This window comes from Falco cherrug, chromosome 4 (genome assembly GCF_023634085.1).
Source record: "Falco cherrug isolate bFalChe1 chromosome 4, bFalChe1.pri, whole genome shotgun sequence".
In the NCBI taxonomy this organism is placed as follows: Eukaryota; Metazoa; Chordata; class Aves; order Falconiformes; family Falconidae; genus Falco; species Falco cherrug.
Window position 1 is genome coordinate 92,374,744 of NC_073700.1, and position 20,137 is coordinate 92,394,880.

The 20,137-nt window shown below is 41.6% G+C and overlaps 1 protein-coding gene across 1 annotated transcript in view; it reads left to right on the forward strand.

Annotated features, from left to right (window-relative positions):
* The window catches only part of ITGA9 (integrin subunit alpha 9), a 230,381-nt gene that overhangs the window by 143,320 nt on the left and 66,924 nt on the right, over positions 1-20,137 (forward strand). The window contains exon 18 of the mRNA XM_055707897.1: positions 2,878-3,028. Within this exon, the coding sequence (XP_055563872.1) occupies positions 2,878-3,028 (151 nt within the window). The remainder of the gene's footprint in view (positions 1-2,877; positions 3,029-20,137) is intronic.

The window sequence follows — 20,137 nt, forward strand, 5'->3', positions numbered from 1 at the left end:
GAACCTGATTCATTCCAGATGTACACAGATTTAATGACTCTGAAAGCTGCTCTCTTAAAATGGGACTTAGAGGACCATCTCATATAGCCTTTCAGAGGAAGAACTGAACTCATCTTCTACCCTAAAATCAGTGAGGTTTTCCAGAGTTTATTAGTGTGTGAATTTTGTGTAGGAGCAATTACAGCGTGCCCTTAGAAAATGGATTTTCTTTCTCTGCTGAGGAGGATGTTGTTATAACCATCATATTGGTATGATGCACTTTTAACAGAGGAGTTATACCTTTAGAAAGGAGTAACACAACCAGATGGTGTTGGTTTTGACATTATTTTTTGTGGGTTTAGCTTTAAATAGGATTTCATTCCGAGTATTTTTTATTATTCAGTGGAGAGTATTCTCAGTTGTCTTTCTGTTAAATTTCAAAGTGCTGATACCACCAGTTCAGAGAGGATTCTATAGTGTGCATTGCATTTAGTATCAACTCTGCATAAGATAAACAACTTGTAATACTTATTTGCTTACTGAAGTGATACTTCCAGATTTTGCTAAAGGTTTTGATAAATGCTGATTCAAGCTCTGAAGTAATTGCAAGAAGTGAGATTATAAAATTCATGAGAAATAATTCACAGTAATAAATGGTTGTTTTATTTCTATGTTTCCAAATATGCACTTCTGATTATTAGAAAATCCCAGCAGATTGTTTAGCATCTTCATAATTTTCCTGCTTTTTAACAGTAAATGTTGAAGTTGAGGCCAAAAGGTGAAATGCTTCTGAGTACTCTCATATAGTTGTGCCATTAATTTGGTATATGAGGAGCAACAACTTAAATTATTTGGACCTCTCAAACTAGTTTTGCAGTCGATCATGCACTGTATATGCTTTTGCAAATGTTTATTTGCACTGATAGTTGCCTATAAGAATAAACTATAATGTTTAAAAAGCAAAGTGTACAATTATTGGTAGAATTGCTTGGTGTCTGCAGTTGATTGTAAGCGTGAGAAAGCAGGCACGTTTCCTGGAGACTTACATCTGTCTCATAGGAAGCTGTCATTGAAATGTAAGCCATAATTTTGGGCTTAATAAATGAAGATAATCATAAATGAAGTACAGGAAACAAATATGCTATACTGTCTGCATTACATGGAAAAGTTACACTCACAATCCACAGGCAACAGCTCTAAAGCCTGAATCTAGACCATCTTCCTCCAGGCTTCTCACTCACCAGAGCCCCTGGCTGCTTTGGTATGTACCTCCAGGAACCCACGCCTAGAAACTTCTTGGCAAACACAGGGAGCCAGAGCCCAGCAAGCTCTGCCTTTGGAGGTCTCTTATGGCTGTGCTTGGCAGAAGATGCTGAAGGGTTTATAAGCACCGCATTCTCAGAAACACCAATTTTATGCAGATGCTCTGGCTGCAGTACCATGAACAAGGCTGGCAGAGGAGGGCTGGCAGCAATGGAGGGGCAGGCTGCTTTTAAACACAGCTCACATCCTGCACCCCAGCCGTTTTCAGAGAGCTGCTGATATGCAGAGTAGCAGCATGTGCCAATGTGTATCCCCAGCACAACCGTTCCTTCATAGAAACTGAGTGAATGAAAGGTGGTTTGGTCAGCTACTGATTTCTCCATGCCGTTGCATGCTCCTACATGCACATGTGTTGTGCAGCAGCGTCTGGCAGGGTGGGTGGTGTTGAGGGTATGTTTCCTCAGAGGTGGTTCCTCCTTACTTTCAGGCTGGCTGTCCCCTAGAGGAAATAATTGAGAGCCTCTCCCTGCTGTGTGCTGGAAGTCTCTGCTCTTTTCTAACCAGCTACTCAGTGTTTTCTCTGTGACAGTCTCTGTTTTTCTGGCATGTATGAATGGTCTTGGATTCCAGTTATGATAACTATAGCCAATTTGATATTTGGGCTATTTTTGCATATTTTTATACTTAGACCTGGTGTATTTCATATTATCTTTTACTTTAGTTTTAGTTCCTAGACCTGCAGATATGTGCACTGGTATTGTATTTTCTTGTGATTTATCTTTAGCCTTGATTCCTAATTGTTAGCTTATCTTCTGGAGAGCCCAGTGTGATTAAATATCAAATAATAAATGTGTGTGTATGAATGTATATTTATATTTGCCTCTGTGTGTGCAAGTCTGTTTACTTATAATCTGTTAAATAAACAGACAAAAAATCTGTGTATTTATTATCTGTGATGCCATATTACAGTAGTGTATTGATTCATGATATATGGCTGTTACTGTAATTCAGCCATTCTCTTAGTATTCCACTTGTAGAAGATGACTCCGTCATGTTAGGACCAGCATAAACACCTGAAGAAAGATTAGTCACATTCGGTGGACATTTGTTGTAATTTCCATACATTTTTCCTCTTATACCAGTTTCTCGATTTTATTTGACCCTCTTTTCAGTTTCTTCTATCCATAGCATAACTGTCAGAAGATTTTTTTTTTAAGTTACTAGAATGTTCAAAATAAGTTTAAATTATTGAGAGACAAACTGAAATGCCTCGTGTATTTGAATGTGGGCATAATATCTTGCACTTGCTGCATTTCCCCAGTCCAGTTACTTTGCAGACTTCTACAGTTTTATTCTCACGAGAACTGTAGTAACAATAAGTCACGTGAAGTTTTTCCACATGAGGATCATAGGGTTTCCTTACAGTGACAAAAGGCAGTGTCAGAACCAGGACTCAGGAGCAGCTCGTTCCCAGTATGGCCCACCCACACCATGCATTGGCCATATAACACATTCCTGAATTACCAATTGCCAAGCTCTTGAGCAGTTGAGTTCTAACACATCCGTAGGAGGAGAGGAGGCCTAGAGTGTAAAAGTTGCCCAGAGTTAAACCAGTGTAATTGTTTCTGCTTACAGTGTTGATGACAAAACTGCCTACCTGGCCCTGGGAGCAGTGAGGAACATCTCACTCAACATTTCCATCTCGAATGTTGGGGATGATGCCTATGACACCAATGTTTTCTTCAATTTTTCTGGGGAGCTCTTCTTCATCAAAATGTGGCAAAAGGTAAGAAAGACCAATCTTGCTGTGAGCAAGTCTCTTAACTTTCAGCCAATTTAATGGCAAGATTTAGGGACAGAGGGTGGCCTGGTCCACACTGTGGAGACATTTGGAAGTTATTTCTGCTTCTGCTGGGCTTGAATTTCTTCCAGGCTCTTTACTGAGTTTTTTTCTTTTGTGGGTTTGATCTGTGTAAATTACAGTCTTTGTGTTTCTGTAGAAGACACAACACTGTTATTTGGGGTACAGTAATGAAAAAGAAAGACTGTTTGGTTGAGGTGTTAAGAGGTAGAGGGAGGCTGATTTGGAAATCGGTAGGGTACCAAATGGCACTGAAATACAAAAGATGCCTCTAGTTTGAGTGGTGCCACACTGTACGCAGCAGTCCTGGTCACCTCCTGGCCTGGGCTCCTAGGTTTTCTCCTTGTTGAAACCAAGATACAAGGCTGTTCTTTGCTCACATCCTGGTGCAAGTTTGGGTTGTGGCCATGGCACATCGTTAAATCCAAGAGCCTGGAAGTGCTTTTAATTTCACTCACATGGAGTCAGCTGAATATTTTGAATTTTAGTCTCTTTACATTTAGATTGAATACTCTGATGTTTTCATTAGTATGAGTTAATTCAGAGATAAAGTTGTTGAAATACAAACACTGAATTGAGCTTTTTGCAAACTGATGGCTGCAAAAGCTGTTTGAGTGTGAATAATATGAAAATAATTGTGCAAAATGGGAACTGTGCAATTATAACAACATTTGGTCTGTCTGTTCCTGCTTTTCACAGTCGGTTGTCTCTCTGCTGGAGCTTTGGAAGCCATAAGAGTGATATTAAAAACAGTAGTACAAGTGTTGTGAAGTATGGGATTGACTCGGTCCATTGAACCAGTGACATTTGGCCATTATTTGTCATGGTTTATGACAGATTTCAGTTATAATAAACCTCTTAAATTAAGTCATTACATAATAAACCAAAATACGGTAATTTCTTATACATGTTAATTCTTTTAGTGTTCAGTTTTGGCTATTATGTTTAATACGGTTGCAAGCCTCAGAAAGTTGACTGTATTATAAGCTTCATTTTCAGACGTTATGTGCTGCAAGTGTGCAGTTTATCAAGAGGAAAAAAGCAGGGGATAAAAGAGACATGCCTTATGTCAATGTGCAACTTCTCCTTCATGGAAGTTTTATGTGAAGACTTTTAGGGTCTGGCCCAGCTCCCATTGAAGTCAGTGGGAGGGTTTCCATTCCTTTGCACTGGAAAAGAAACAAAGCTTGATGCATGTTCTTCTAAAAGGTTGTAGTGGGTTTTACACATATGGATTAATTGGATCACCAGTTGCCTTTGTTGTTGTTGTTGGCCAACACTGTGAGGGAACAAGCTGAAGGTGATGTGCTGTGATTCTGTTTCCCTTGGTATTTTACCTTGAGTCTGGGTCTACAGCAGACTTGAAACATCTGTGCTGAATGCCGCCTAGAAGGAGCAGTTTCTGGAAGCAGATGACATTGTTGTAAGGTTATCTCACTACTGAAGGTGTCTTCTGCTAATAGAAGTTAGCATTTCTTTTTTTAAAAAGTACAGCACACAGCAAGGAAGCATGTAGGCTTCCTTCTTCCTCACGTCTTGCAAACAGGACCAGGGTATAGTCTGCTATTATTCCGGCTGTTCCACTCTTTTTGTGATTAACTCGATAGGATTTGGGTTTTTTCTGATAATTGTTTTATTAACTTTTGAAAACCGAGTCACAGGGTTGTGCTGGGCTATTTTACTTCCTTTTAGTTAGCTTTTGCTTTAGGACAAACCAATATATTGTTGGCTACACCATTTGTCCAGTTGGGAAACTGGATTGTGACCTCATAGCCTCAATTAGTGTTACCCTAAGCTCTTTGAACAATTTTTATTTTATTTTTTTTTGTAAAGTCTCACAACCTCCATGTTTCATAACCTACTCCCGTCCCTTGACATCCATGCATAATATGTACTGTGCACGTACTTTAAATAGATTTTGTTCCTGGTTGAACATTGCCCAAGCAAAAATCCAGAATGTAAAGCCAGGATTGAAAATGACGACTCCTAAGATTTCCCTTCGTGGAGCAATTTTGGAATCAGAAGAGCTGCTTGTTGTGGGAAACTTTCAGCAACTGCCTTTTAATGAATAATGCTGACATGGAAGAGAACAGTCTCTTCCATGTGGTTGCTTGATCCTTTTGCTGCAAGGTGACTCCGAGAACAATGATCATGTGTTGAGCTTTTGTAACCTGTCTCTGGAGTCCTTTCAAGACACCGTGAGTCCCCTCTGTGTTTTTCCTGTGTCCCCACTGGGGACATTTCTAGCAGATTCAGTGTGGTTTTGTTTCTTTCTACAGAGTGGTTACAACAAGACCTGACAGTGCAAAAGTTTAATGCTGGGGTTTTTTTCAATAGCTAGCGAGACAAAATGCCACATCTTGTGTTCGAAAAGAAAGGGGTGGCCTAGCTCAGGAATGAAGATGATGATAGCATTCCCTGAAGGGTATGAGTGGAGATAGCCCCTCTTTCTGCAGACTTGAAATTTCATGAGGTGTGGTGGATAGAGACATTACTAAGAAAACAGTCAGCCATTGGGATAATGCCACCAGGGAAGTGGTGGATTCTCCAACACTGGACACTTTCAAGATTCAGCTGGAGACAGTGCTCTGGGCCATCTTGTATAGACTGTGCTTTTGCCAAGAAAGGTTGGACCAGATGATCCTTGAGGTCCTTTCCAGCCTGGTATTCTGTGATTCTGTGATATCTGGCAAGGCTTTGCTGCATCTCTGCGAGGTGAAAAAGCATTTGCCAACTGATGTTTGGGAGACTCCACCTATTCCACTGTCTGATTTTCCTGTTGTGCTGCAGCCAGTCCTCCCTGTCTCCATGGACAAAGCCAACATTTTCTTTCCATAGCTTCTGACAGACAGTCCCTCTCTCAAGAGGCACAGTATGTGACACAGGCTGACTTCTCATTCCTGCCTGCACTCCCTCTAGTGCTTTTAACTCTTTCACCACTGCTGCCCCTTGAAGGGGCTGTCTTTACCAAGGTGGTGCTGTCCTGCACTCAAAGCATCCCTCCACCCCTTTTAAATACAGGGGGACTTCTATGGGGAAATGGGTGTAAAATACTAATTCTGTTAACTGAGGAAATTCCTGAAGATGTAGGATACAGCTATAGGTTTTGTCCCCATTAGCTTAGTGTGCACATTCTTTTCCTTTGTGTTTACATTTACTGCCTTACAGGTAGGCCAGTTATTGTACCTCTTATTGGGCATGACAACGCTTTTGTTGTGAACCCTGTTTTTCAACTCCTAAATTTGGTGGGGTTAAACTCTTTGAGATGAGATTTTAGAAGGCAGTTACAACTTCCATTGCTTATTTTAGAAGAACATTCAGCTGAAATGACAAAGCCCTTTCAGGGCTGGGCTGAGCCTGGGGTGTGGTTTTGAGAGCTAGGTGAAGATCAGACATTGATGTAACTCCTGTGCTAAGTTTCAAACCCACTCTGTGAAAGCCGGTTGTTTTATGGGTGTATGGAAGTACTGCACTGAAGTGAATTTCAAAATGTATCCACTAAGAAGAATGCTTTCTATACTTTTGAAGTATAGAAAGATTTAATTATGTTCTCTTTAAAAAAGAAAAATGAGAGAGGGAGAAAAACACTTCACCTGTCCACTTAGATTTTTTTTTTTCTTTATCATGTTGACAAAGAAATCTTAGTCCCCTCTTCTGTGTACAGTAGATCTTTTTTAATTTTTTTTTAATCCTAAAGTTTATTGTCCTGTAATTTTGCAGCTTTGGGAAAGCATCCTATTTCAGAGTCTGAAAAATCCACTTAACAGAGGTGATACCACTTTAGTATAGAGGAATGCAGAGTGCTGCTATGTGCTGAGTCTGGAAAAAGAATAAGAAGCTATTGCTACTAATTTCTACACCATTTCACATCTATTGGAATTGCCTCCTGGCTTGTGATTTTTTGCTGAAAATGCATGTCAGCAATAGGCACTTTGCTAAACGTTCGTTAGCTGCTGCTCAGCGCGGAGGGGTACTTGCAGTGCAATTGCAGAAAAAGCACTGTAAGCTTGCTGGTAGTGTCAGTTAACGTGGTGTAGGGCAAAGCCATATCTTTTTTTAAATCAGCTTAGCTATGGCATGAGATTTTTTTGGCAATAGTATAAAAATAGCATATATGATAAAATAATAGTAAACCCAACAGCAATAACCCAATATGTATAGCATTAACCTCTCGCTGCTCTGCGAGGGCTGGCAGGAATGTTATCAGCTATAACCCCATTTCAGAGCTGGGTACGGAAAGAGTAGGTCAGGAAATCCCATTGCTGACCGTCATTTCCAGCCATGGATTGCTCCTAAATTTCAGACAAGCTCCCAGCATCCAAAGCCAGCTGTGTGTAACATTCCTACTGCTTCTCACAGCAGCTTTTGCAAGCAACAGCTGAGTGAAGTTAGTGGGGCCGGGCCAGGACAGGGTGAACAGTGAGGTTATGCTTTCCTCAGGCGCACTAATTTCCCATGATTTCTTCATAAGTATGTACCTGAAACTCTGGTGTTGAGTATGAATATTGCTGATAACCGGAGTCACACTGCTTACAGGCTCTGGGGTTTTTCTGCTGACAAGTAATGCGGTACCATCTCTTTCTGGCTTAGCAGGCAGGTCATGCAATTTGGATATCAACTCTTTCTTCTTTGCTCCCAGAGTGCTGGCTGGCGTCTCTTGACTAGGATTGCCCAGAAGAGCCGCAGACGCAGGCAGAGATTAATTTTTTCCAAGCTGGAAATTCTCTTACACCAGTTTCCCATACTGCTCATACTTTCTAAGAGTGTTAAGGCTGGCAGAGGCAAGATTCTGACATGGCACAAAAGCCAAAGACACGTGCCCTCTTTTGGATCCAGCTGTACCACTGGAATAAAATCTAGGTCCTGTGAATTCATTATGCCTCTTTTTTCCAGCAGTTACTGCCCCTTCGGATCCCCTGGCAGACAAGCTAATGTGATCAGTCTCAATTCACATCCAGCTGGTTAGCAGAAACCTTTTAAATTAGTGGTTTCATTTAATCCAGCTGATTTTGTGTGGAGTGACTTGGACTGATGCCTGTAAACCATTCTGCCAGAGGGTCAGAGGGAAGCGATGCCAAGTAGCATGGAAGCTGTGACCCCTTGCACTGATAGAAGGTGCATCTGGGAGATTGCCCAAGCCATACATCACTTACGTGAGGGGATCTGAACCCTTTTGCCAGGAGAGTTTTTATAGCGAGGTCTGGGGAATAGGAGTAGCATGGCAGTAACCATTCCACGTGCTGTCTCTCTGTTTTTGCAAATCTAATGCTAAACTTTTGCTCCAGAGTGTACCAAAATGTTTTGCGTCTCTGGAGGAATATTGTCCAGTTTCTTATTTAGGAAGAAACCATACCTGCAGTTCAAGCTATCTGACTTAGTCATTTAATTTTTTACTTTCTGTGAATTCTCAACGCAAGCTTCAACTTTTATGCTTCCCCTAGGGATAAGTAAGGAGCAGCACCTTTTTCAGGCCAGGGGCTGTTAGAGCCATCTAATATCCTTCTGCTCATAGCAGGTAGAAATTGAAGGCTTTTGATGCAGACTTTCCACTTGGGATTCATGTATCACACCCACATTCAGGGAATGGGCATTGGAGACTGGGTTTAGTTGTGTAATTAGTACTGATTGGCGTGTTGTAAATTTTTGTCCTATACTGTGATTTATCACGTACATCTGAAAGAAGTCTTTGTTGTTTTTCCCAACAAATTAACTTGATGAATAGAATGAAAAATCCCTAAAGTCTTTTGGCAAAATCCCAATTAGAATAAATTATTCAGAAGCTGTGATTTTGCAGGACTTTAGATCTTGTTCTGCTCAGTGTTGGAAGAGCCTACGTGAGTTTGATTGTTAGATCCCATTTTCAGGAGCAGCTTAACACTTTGAAATCTCACTGAAGGTGGATAGTGGCTAAGGCTGCAAAAGCTCAAATGACTCCAGCTTTGCAGAACCGAACGCAACTAACTCCAACTACCTTTAAAAATCCAAGTCTTTGGAATTTTAAGCTACTTTCAGGGCAACAATGAGTTGCAGTAGGGATTCTTCCCCCCAGGCATTTCCGTAGAAAGCAGTGAAACCTCAGATTCAAGAAGACAGGACTTTCGTTGATATGCCTGTTTCATTGGGGGGAGGTTAGTTAAAATGTATTTTGCAGTACAAAAATGTGCTATAACCTTTTGTGAGGGTTTGGGAAGGGGGAAGTTGGTTGGTTGTTTTTAAACAGTTTGCTGTCAGTGAGCTATTATCCAACATCCCTGTTTTTAAGGACTTGATGGTCCTGGGATAACATATGTGACCAGATATATTGGGAAGTTTTATGCTAATCAGCTGGGGCTGTACTCTTGAGTTGCGTGATGTGGAAAGTGTTTGTCCTGGAAACAGCTTGCCATGACTCTTAATTTGACTGTTTGCATGTTATCTGCATAACTGTTTTGAGGAATAGCCTGGGATGCTTTGTGTGGCTCAGATGATTGAGAGAGGTTTTGTCTGACTGCCTAGCCCACCTCTTCCCTTGGGGCTGTAGGGGAATGGTTTTCTAAAGAACAGCTGTGTGGATGAATACAGTAATGCAAGGTGTACTTTTTGTAGAGGCTATAAGGCAGCCTGTGCTATAGCAAAGCCTGTGTACCGTGAATCCTGACCTTCTGGCTGGTGTACCACCCAAGGTGAGGTTTCACCAGCGTTGGCCACCAGCAGAAGTCCTGGTTTCCATCCTGGTGAGGGTGGGCAAAAGAGGGCTGAAGCACTGAAATTACAAAACTTCCTCGAGGGGGTGGGGAAGGGCTCCCTGGGTTGCAGGCGGTAGCTGCCTGCCCCTTTTCAGTCCCTGTATCCCATAGCTCACTGGCCGAGTTGCTTCTCCCTGCATCCTCAGGAGGTGCACAGAGCCAGGAGCTACTGCCACAGGTGCATCAGCGCCGGCCATGGGAGAGGGCTTTGGAAAAGGGATTCAACTGCCTCGGTTGCTGAGATCCAGCCACACCAATCTAAACTATTATCTTGATGAACTGCATTGCCAGGGCAAAGGGGAAAACCATTCACAGAGGGTAAAGCCCAGTATACAGCAAGCTCAATACACGTGATCTGGAATGTGTTTATTTAAAGGCTATGCTGTCCCTATGGAAAGATCACCAGTGACTTTCCTGTGTTCTAGTGTCTCTCTTTATTATATTTTGTTCTTAAACTCAGTGGAGGGAGACTTGCCAGTGTTTGAGGTAAGAAATCTGTGGGGCAGGGTTTGTCTCTGAGTTCTTAGCATGAGGCTTGAAATTATCCAAACTTGGGCATCCTTTGAAAAAAGACAAGTAATAATTGATTTGTATGGCTTTCAATGGCTTTCCTTACAGCAAGAAATGAGGATTTGTTTTTGTTGTAGCTTGATTCTTAAAGTTTATCAAGTTTCTGGTATGAAAGGTCAGTTCTGTTCTTGCTGGAGTTTCTTTTGGTCATTTCTAAGACAGGTGGCTCGAGATGGTGCCAGAAGATAAATGATACCCTGAGTAGAAAATCCAATACAATTGTAAACGAATATATATGTATGTTTACACTATATATAAACAAATAATGTATTTGTATGTATAACATACATGTATACATATATATATATATATTTACGTTGCTTAGTCCTGTGGGATGTTGAAGCCACTATGCTATGTGGCTGGACGTGGTAGCAAATACTCTCTCACCTAGTTCAGCTTTCTTCTGTGGTGCTGATAAGATTTATTAAAGAGGATTTTGGTTTTATGTATAGATCCTATCAAGCACAAGGCATGATCCTGCAGTCATACTTCAGGCGTAGCCTCTCTGAAGTCAAGAGCAGTTTTGTCTGTAGAAAGACTTAAAAAAACCCAGCTGCACAGTCAAAAAGATGAGTAAGGGTGTGAAGAGTTCTTGGCTGAAAATCCAAGGAGGGGCCAGCGCTGCTTAAGAAATCACAAGCTTTCCTTTCCTTGGTTTGACACGGGCCCTGGGATTTTCTGACTTTCTTGCAAACTCCCTGGGTTCTTACGGTGTGAAAGGAAAGTCCCAGCCTTATTTTTCCTTTCTGTCACCTCTCCCTGTTTCTTGCTCATTTTTGCTTTTTCCCTTCTTTCAAAAACATGGTGGAAAAGCTCTCGGGAGAGCCTTGATTTCTTCTAGGGATTTAGGTGAGGCAAGCTCCCTTTTCCCAGAGCGGCTGGCAGTCAGCCATGTAACCATGGGTTCAGCTGGCATCAGCCTGCGTTCCTGTTAGCAGAAGCAGGCATGTTAACCTGTCCCTCCAAAGGAGGACTTTGAGCCCCAAATCTATGGGTTGTTTGGGGTTTTTTTTTTATTAGGAGAGGGAGCTTCCTGTGGTGTTTCATCAAAACCAGAGGTGTTGAGCAAGACAGGGAGGGAGAGGTGAGAAGCATTTCAGCTGGTTCTGTTGCAGGCTCCAGGAGCAAGCGGGGGACCCCACCTCCAGGCTGCTCAGCGGACCCCCCGCCCAGGCAGGCTGCAGGGGACCCGAGCCAGGCACGTTCCCAGCCGGCAGCTTTTGCAGCCTGCCTTTGGGAGGACGCCAGAAAACCTGTGCTTGACTTTTGGCTGTAACCATCTGCAGAAGAGTAACGCAGTGATTTCCACTTAACAAGGGAAAAAGGAGGAGTGCACTAAAAAGTTGCTCTGTAAAGCAGAGTGGCACCTCTTAAAGTAAAGCCTCACAAGTGAACTGCTAAGCTTTTGTTTTACAAAAGGAAAATCTATACATTAAACCCCCCCTGTTTCAATATCCCGGTGCAGTCGGTGATGGATTATACCTTTGCATTTCAGCAATGTCCCTGTGTTATGTAGTTTTATTGTGTCATCGGGTTTTTCTTTACAAGTCCAGGTACGCCTTATATTTCAGTTTCTGACAGAGAAAGACCAAAACCCCCAAACCTGTATGTGCTTGCAAAAGGCATCTTCTGGGGTTTCAGTTTTGGCTTTGGTTCTTGGGGATTGTAGGCTGAGCTAAGGCTTATTAATTCCAGGAAAATAGCCCATGCCAAACTAATTATTGTTATTACCTTAATATTATTCTTCACACTTGAAAATTACCACCCATGAAGAAGGAGGAGAGGAGGGTAAGGCTTGATTTCATTGATTGTTATTTCCTCATCCAGCTTGGTTTTAAATATATATTTTTTTAATTTTTTGTGAGGTTTTCCATTTGATTTTTCATGGAACCGTGTAGTTGATGACATCTGAATTTATTTCCTGAACTTGTTATTAATTTAAACATTTCATTATAACACTAAGAGTGAATAGCTGTGGTAGTGAATATGTGTGTATTCATCTGTAATTGATGCCTTATGCACCAGTATATGTGGACATATATTATCCATGCTTTCAGAAACAGCACTAGGAAAAGAATGTTGGTTCATTTCTTTGATTTCTGCTGCTTTTTTTCTCCTGCTTTTAATTTTAAAAGAAACATGTTTTGAAGATATGTTTTTATTATTACAGAATAATGACATGTATAAACCGTGGGTTATCTGTAATATTTTTTAAAAAAATTGTTAATGTTGCCACACAAACATGATTTAGCAGTGTGAGATGCATGTGTGTGTGAACACGTATATACATACATCTACATGTGAAGTGAGATGAAGGAAAGCTTACCCCAGAGCCCTTTCTCCTCCCAGTGGCTTCCCTGGTTTTTCCTTCTCTGATTTTTTTCCTGGATTATTAGAGAGCATGGACTCATACAGACAAGAATGCACTGCTGTTATAAAGCTTATTGTAATATTCCTATGCACCGATCATGAGGGAATAATAAAGTTAAAATGGTATGTGTTCATCAACAATTTTTTTTAAATAAAGGTGTAATCAATGCAGTTCACTGCTGACAGATTACAACAGCGTATGTAATTTGGATACGCATGTAATGATATAAAGAATATAGGAGCATGCCAGTGTATAATTCTGGACATACTTATTTTGATTCTCAAGATTTGAGTTTTCTTTTCTGGATAATTTCATTCTGTCTGGACAGGCATTAATCCAACAAAGTTTATGCAGTTTTATAGAGAAAAACTTTTATTTTAGGAATAGCACTGCTGAACTTAGCTTAACATGTGTCAGGGATATTTTGTGTAATTATATTTATGGTTCTTTTTAAATATATCACTGTGGAGTCAGAAACCTGATTTTCTCTTTGTCTTTGTTTTCCTCAGGGGGTTACTATGGTTTTGTATGTGGAACTTGAAGGACGTGGCGAATACACAGAAGCTGCTTTAGGCTTTGTAGTATAAGGGTGTATGTACTAGCCAGTGTAGTGTTTTCAAAAGGTGTGTTTTCACATTGATACAAGCAAAGGTTTTTTTTCTTGGTTGACAAACTGATAGGGCATTACTAAGTAGGCACCACTTTGTAATGCTTTGGTACGTATGGATCGTGGATTTTTTCCACTTTACACCTAAGTCGCAATTTTTCATTAACTCTTTGGCCTAACTTGAAAAATATCGTGGCAATGCATGATTCATAAGACTGGCAGTTTTGCACCAGGTTGCCTTTTGCAGGTTTCTTTTTTAAGATGAGACTTGTAATCAGGGGATGCAGATGCAGCAAATCTACGTCATGTCCAACTGCTTTTAAGCATCCCTTTTGCAAGGGGTGGTCTGTGTTGAATTTCCTATCACAGCTGGCTTGTAGTCCAGCAGTTATCTATGCATGGGCATCTGGCTGCTTGGCAGAATTGTTGGACCCATCCAGTAAAGGGGCCAATTCTGAAAGAAGGTGCAAGTACATGGGGAAGATGGAGTTCGGATTAAGTTTAGTCCAAGTTTCCAATTTTGTGTTTGGCTGCGTTATTATCTCAGGGACTGTTCCTGATGCTGTGGCACTTGCAGCCAGCACTGGGACCCCCCTGGAGAGAAGCATCCAGACTAGTGCTCCAAACAGAGAGTAGGTTGCTGATTCCACTTCCATTTGCCTTGTGGGTGGTGGGAGTTCAGCTGGCCAGCTTGCTTCCTCGTTACTTTGTTCCTGTTTACTTGTGGTGTTGTTGGGTGCAAAAGGCTGTTGCCTGCATCATGCCAGGAAATGACCCTGTGTACCTTTAGAAGGGAGAGCTCTAAATCTCTTGCAGTAAGTGAAAAACAGTATTTCAAGTGACGGTAACAAAAGATTTGTTTTCCAAGGTAGCTACCTAAGACAGTAGCTGGGGAAGGAATCTAAATCACCTGAGTGCACTTGGGAGGGGCAATGAATTTTTTCTGCTATCCTGTTGTCTACGGTAGGAAGCAAATGAAAGGTGTGCTTCACACCACTTCTGGTCTGTGCAGCCCATGGTACTGGTCCTGAAAAATAAGAATATGAAATGATTGGTGTGATTAAAATTCACATTAGAAGCAATGGTTGCCATCCTTTCCAATATTGAGCTGGAAAACTAATGCAAAGGTAAATGGCATGTATAAAACTACTGCAAAAAAAACCCCCACAAATGTAAGCATAACCTGCACGTGCTTGGCTCCTCAACTGTGATATCTACTGATGGTAATAACCTCTGGAGTACAAAATAACTGCTGTAAAGTGGCTGTGTTTGGGTCATTTACCTTGTGTGTGCACGTTACTGATTTTGGCTCCAGGAAATAGTTTCTTTTGCTTGGCTGCAAGTACACAGTTACCTTTATATTTTGCTTTGTGTCTTGCTAATGAATAGGGCAATGTATGTGTGCGTGGATGTGTGAGTACGTGTATGGAAGAAAGCAGTGGAATTTGTTCAAAAAATGGTACAATATGCATAGACCAAAAATAGAAATACTTCTGATAACACTCAGTCAACTCAGGGATTCTTTATGTCCCTAATCCTTCTCCAGCTAAGGCAGAACAGCCTATTCTTTTTTTTCATCAAAAATAAACTTTTGGTAGAATTGATGGAATAGTCAGAACTTCTGAAAGTTGAATGATTGGTGTTTCCAATTCAGCTCTTTGATGCAAGAGCAAAAAAAAGTCTTAGATTTTTTAAATTTTTTTTTTTTATGCAGCAGCCATCAATCTATCCATGTTTATTTGTAGGGCAAGGAGTATAGCAATAGCAACATTTATTTTGAAAATATTTTCAAGGTCAGGTGTCTGTGAAGGTACCTGACAGTGTGATATCTTACCAGCTCTGATACAATTGTGATGTATCTGAACTGCCTGTGGAGGAGAAAATAAAAATAATTAGGTTATGGTCATGAGTGGAGTTAGTGGGTTAATCCTAGTTTGTAACCAGTATACTTTTGTCTGTCTGCCTCAGCTGGAAAATAGTGTGAGCAGTAGACCTCAAATGAAGTTTGATGTTATCTTTTTTCCTTTCTTTCTTTCTTTCTTTCTTTCTTTCTTTCTCTTTTCCCCAGTGACTATACATAGTTTTGAAATGCTGCATGCAAAGCAAAGCAAGAGCAAAGGGGCCTGTTTATTGTTTTAGCCAGAGAGTTCCAAGCAAGGAATTCTTTCTCTATTCCAAGCAATAATTACATTTTTCCACTATAGAAGTACTTATGTGAAAGGCACTTGTTTCTTAATAGAAGTTATGAGCCTGATTCTTTAGTGAGGATTACAAGAACAGGTGAAAACTGGATCACTGGAATGGCTTTTGTTTGGTTTTATTAGACATGATTTCATACAGACTTAGAAAGGTAGTAATTTCTTGGTAATGATGGACATGAATTATATTAAACTGTTCAGTAAGTAAGTCGAGCTTGCAAAACTGTTTTGTATTCCAAGGTGGATGCTTTGCTAGTTTGCATTTTTAATGTTTTTTTTTAATTGTGGAATGACAGTAACCACCCCATCCTACAAGCAGGCAGACCTTTTGCATTTCTTGGCCCTCTGAAGAGGGGAAATGACACTGTGAACAAGAAAGGCCACTTTCAAGAGACAGCTGATCATAATACAGGCTTAAATGAAGTTGTCATGTTAGAAGTAACTTGTCATTCCTTAGCATCCTTTAAAGGAATGAAGGATGAGAGAGAAGGTCCATTTGCAATAGGGAGAAACTAGAAAGGGATCCAAGTGCAAGCAGGGCTCCCTGCCACCACCTGCTGAAGATGGATTTTGCTTAAATACTGTGAGGGACAGAGGAATTAATCTTGCATCCTTCCCACAAAAATACCCGTCCTTTTTTGGTAGAAAATGAATGAACTGACTTTGGGAGCAGTACTGATGTTCCTCCATCTCCTAGATCGTTCTTCCATGGAAGCAGGTAAATCCTACCCCAAAGCCACCCCCAGCCTGAGACAAGTGCTTAAAAGCAAGGAGGAGAGTTGGCAGAAAGTAGTTGGGGGAAGCTCTCAAGCCCTTGAGTGCTCCTCCAAAGCCTCAGATAGCAAAACATCCAGAAAATGGTTTGACAAGAAGCTTCCTTGGGAAGTTTCCAGTGCCTGCAGTCAAGGTAGCTGCTGGCCTCTTTTTTGCAGCCTTTCAGCTCAGGTGGTTCCTGCCCGATGGAATTTAGGAATCATTGGAGGCTCATGGGGATGGGAGGGAAAAGGTAGCTTGAGCTTTCTGGTCCGGGGAAAACATTTGGTTTGAGTTGTGTTTGGGAGTTAGGGAGGCCTTCAGGAGCCTGAGGTTATCCTGACAGGATCAGCAGCCCCCTGCTCTGAGAAAAGAGGCGCGAGTGCCAAGCCTGAGCTAACGTGTCTTCCCTGGAGCATGGAGGTAGCTGCAGGGGCCAGAGCCCCAGCATGAGTTCCCAGACTGATGGTGTCAGCAATGATGTCACTCCTCAGATTCTAATTGCTGCTGAAGGGGGCGGGGTGGCCTCAGAAATGCAAATTTGTCACTAAGAGCTGGATTCCAAAAAATACATAGTTGATCTGCTGAGAACTCTTTTCCTCTGTGACTGCTTTTGAACCACTGTCTGTGGAAAGGATATAAAAGAAAGAATAAGGCTCTCATGTCTATTCCAAACTTTTGTGAGACATAGTAAAGACATCACAGTGAAAGTCTGGCTGGCTCCAGCTGGCTGTTACTTGTCTGGACAACTCCGCTGGAGCCAGTGGTCATCCACCACTGTAAAATAAGCTACCACCCTGTACCTGGGGGGCACTCCATTAGTTTATCCTACATAACGAGCTCTATGCGACTTAGTCATGTTGGGCCACTGTGCCCAAATTTAAAGCAGATTCCTTATGTTATTAACAACACCCAGGTCACATCCAAGGTTGCTCCAGTGGATGAGTGTTGTTGTGTGGGCAGGTGGAAGTCTGATTTTTAAGCTGCTCCTGTTCTGGTGGCATAGTATGTGTAGCTGTGCATTAACATGTATGGAAAAGGGTCGTACAGTCAGGCCTGACCAAGCAGCGTAGCTGAAACATGGCCAGCCTTGCGATGAACAAGGGACAACTGACCTGACAGCTCTGTGGGGATGGTGGATCCTGGGGATGTTCCCTGGATTATTTCCTATATCTTGAAGAAATTAAGTGCAGCAGTTCTCAGCAATCAGGGAAAAGAAAGATTTAGCTTGTGTAGTACAGTGAAAGCTGATGTAAGTCTAATCAGTCTGTTAAAAATCAGAGTGTGACAGCAAAAGAGGTGAAACTTCTCAGAGTGGCACCAAATCCCCCTTTCTCCTTATAGCTTCACCACCTGCCTTGCAGGTCTCTTAAAAGATGGGAGAAGCAAAAACGTGGATCAGTTTTGTTGACTGGTTGTGAAACTTGGGGTTTAATCACTTATGTGAGCTGAGTGGACAATTTCTGCTGTTTCTTCAGCTTCTGAGACAGTGTGCTTTAAAAACCTGCTGCACTAGCTTTTCACCAGTTAAGTTAAACGTTTTTGAGAGAGAGAGAGAAAATAAGCATGTTGGGAATATCCAGTAAATAGAAAAGTTTTTGTCTTTTTCTCTCTTTTTACTCAGAGATTTGCTGTTTCGGCTGGGATTGGTGAGCTCATGATCTATAAATAGGTTCCATCCAGGGAGGGGAGGGAAGAGGCGGGAGGCTCTAATTAATTATATAGAAGTAGGTTTTTTTTCACAAAATAAGCAGCAAATCCAAGATGTTTGAAGCCAGGCTTGCTGGGCTTGGGGGTGGGGTGTGCCTACAGCATTTACTAGTGAGATCATGGAATAGGACAGGAAATCTCTCCCTAATGCCAAAGAAAACTTTTTTTTTTCCCTAGTTCTTTTTATGAAACAACTGTTGAGGTTTCCCAACCCCTTTTCAAGCTTATTGTCTGATTATGAGTTAAAGGATCAATTCAGTATCAGAATACAGGTCCAGATGCTACGGTCCTCCAGATCTTTATATGCACATTTGGCTGTGTGCATGTCAGTGTGCTCGGGTCTGCGGTTTTGCTTGCTCATGTAAGTGCTGGGATGACAAGGGTCTTTGCTGGTGAAACAGCAATTTGTGGAGCTGCAGAATTTATGATGTGCAACATTCACATTTGCTGATTTGGTTTGTTAGGCAGTATCTGTGCATTGAAAAGTAAAGGAAAACTTTTGGTCCCTGTGACACCTTTAAAATTAGACCTTTGCAACACGCGTACAAAATCTTTTTATTCTATTGTATAATTTGATTAGGCATCCAATATTTTTAATTATTGCATTCAAGGATAGATGCCAATTTAATTACAATGTCTAGCTAAGCAAGTCTGTATTGAATCTGTATCTCCCTCTTTGTAATGTTTCTCCTAGCAGGTTATGATTAACAGTAATTTTCACACTATAGTTGCTATTGCTGCTGTTTTATCATTGACTTGTCCTTCATCTTATTCACACTGTTGCATTCACCTGTGTTTGGAAATTATTTCCAACAGAAGAAACCTGTGAAGCTCAGGTGGCAGACCTGTTTTGTTAAAAGAGTAGAGCCATCTTAACTACTTTGTCATGAATATCTTTTTCCTCCTTATGTGTGATTCTGTCACACACTTTGGCAAGTGAAGTGCATGCAGAAGAGTTTCTGAACACAAGATGTTTGCTTGAAGTTGCCAAGTAAACTACGTTAAAAAAAAATATGGAATAAAACTCTTGAGATTTTCACTCTGAGAGCAGAAATTTTCCTGGACCTTTGATGGCCACCTGTGCTGGATCACTGCCATTCATCTTCAAAGCTACTGTCAGTAGTAGGATTATTTTTATTCCCTGTACCCTTCCCTCTTGCAGCTCCCAAGAGGCCCCATGGCCTTCCCAGGTGGCCCGGTGCCACTACTTCGTGCCACCACCACCACCACCTGGGGAGCTGGCCTCAGGGAAGCAGTGCATCCTGCCACCATGTGCAGTGTTCCCTGTCCCTTTCTCTGTCCATCCTCTGGCGTGTGTCATGCTGGGAGCTGGGTGTTGATGACTGGTATTTGAATACTATGTGCATTTTTGACTCCTGAAACAGATGAGCAAAAAAAAGAAACCCAAACCTCAAAACTGCTGACTCAGTTTGTGGGACACTGAGATTTCCAAATGTGAGTGAATTGCTGATGCCTTCGGCGCTGGCTGTGGGCTGAAGGAACTGGGGAAGGTCCGTGCCTGGCAGGGGCCAGCCCAGAAACACAGAAGAGGTATTGACTGTCTGTTCAGCTAACAGAGTACTGCTGGCAAAGAGGCAAAGCAGGCATCAGACTGCTAGTTAAACAAAAAACCCCAGGGGCTCAAAGGGCTCCCAAGGATGATAATCGGAGCAACTTTTAAGAGGTATCTGAGGTAGATCAGACCCACCATTTTGGTCATTTCAGATTATTTTTACTTGTATTATCGTACAGTGTCAGGAAGAGTTCCCAGTCAGTAATACCACTGATCCTCTTTGTGTTCTTGCAGTTCTAAAATACCCAGTGAAGCCCCATTTTGGAGGAAAGTGTGGTATCTGTGGAATTTTGAGTTAGAAAAACCGAGATGTTGTATGCATAAGAAGGGGCCTCCAAGATTAAATTACTCTGAGCTGCACTTGCTCTCAGTCATAGGGAAACTCAGCCTGAGCCAATCTTTTTATTTGAAAAAAATCCTCAAGCTTTCACGAGCTCAGGCATCCCTAATTGCTCTGTACATGTGGGTAACTATGACCCACATTCTTTGGTGACCTCAGTTGCTGTGGAAAGAAAGTGCATCAGTAT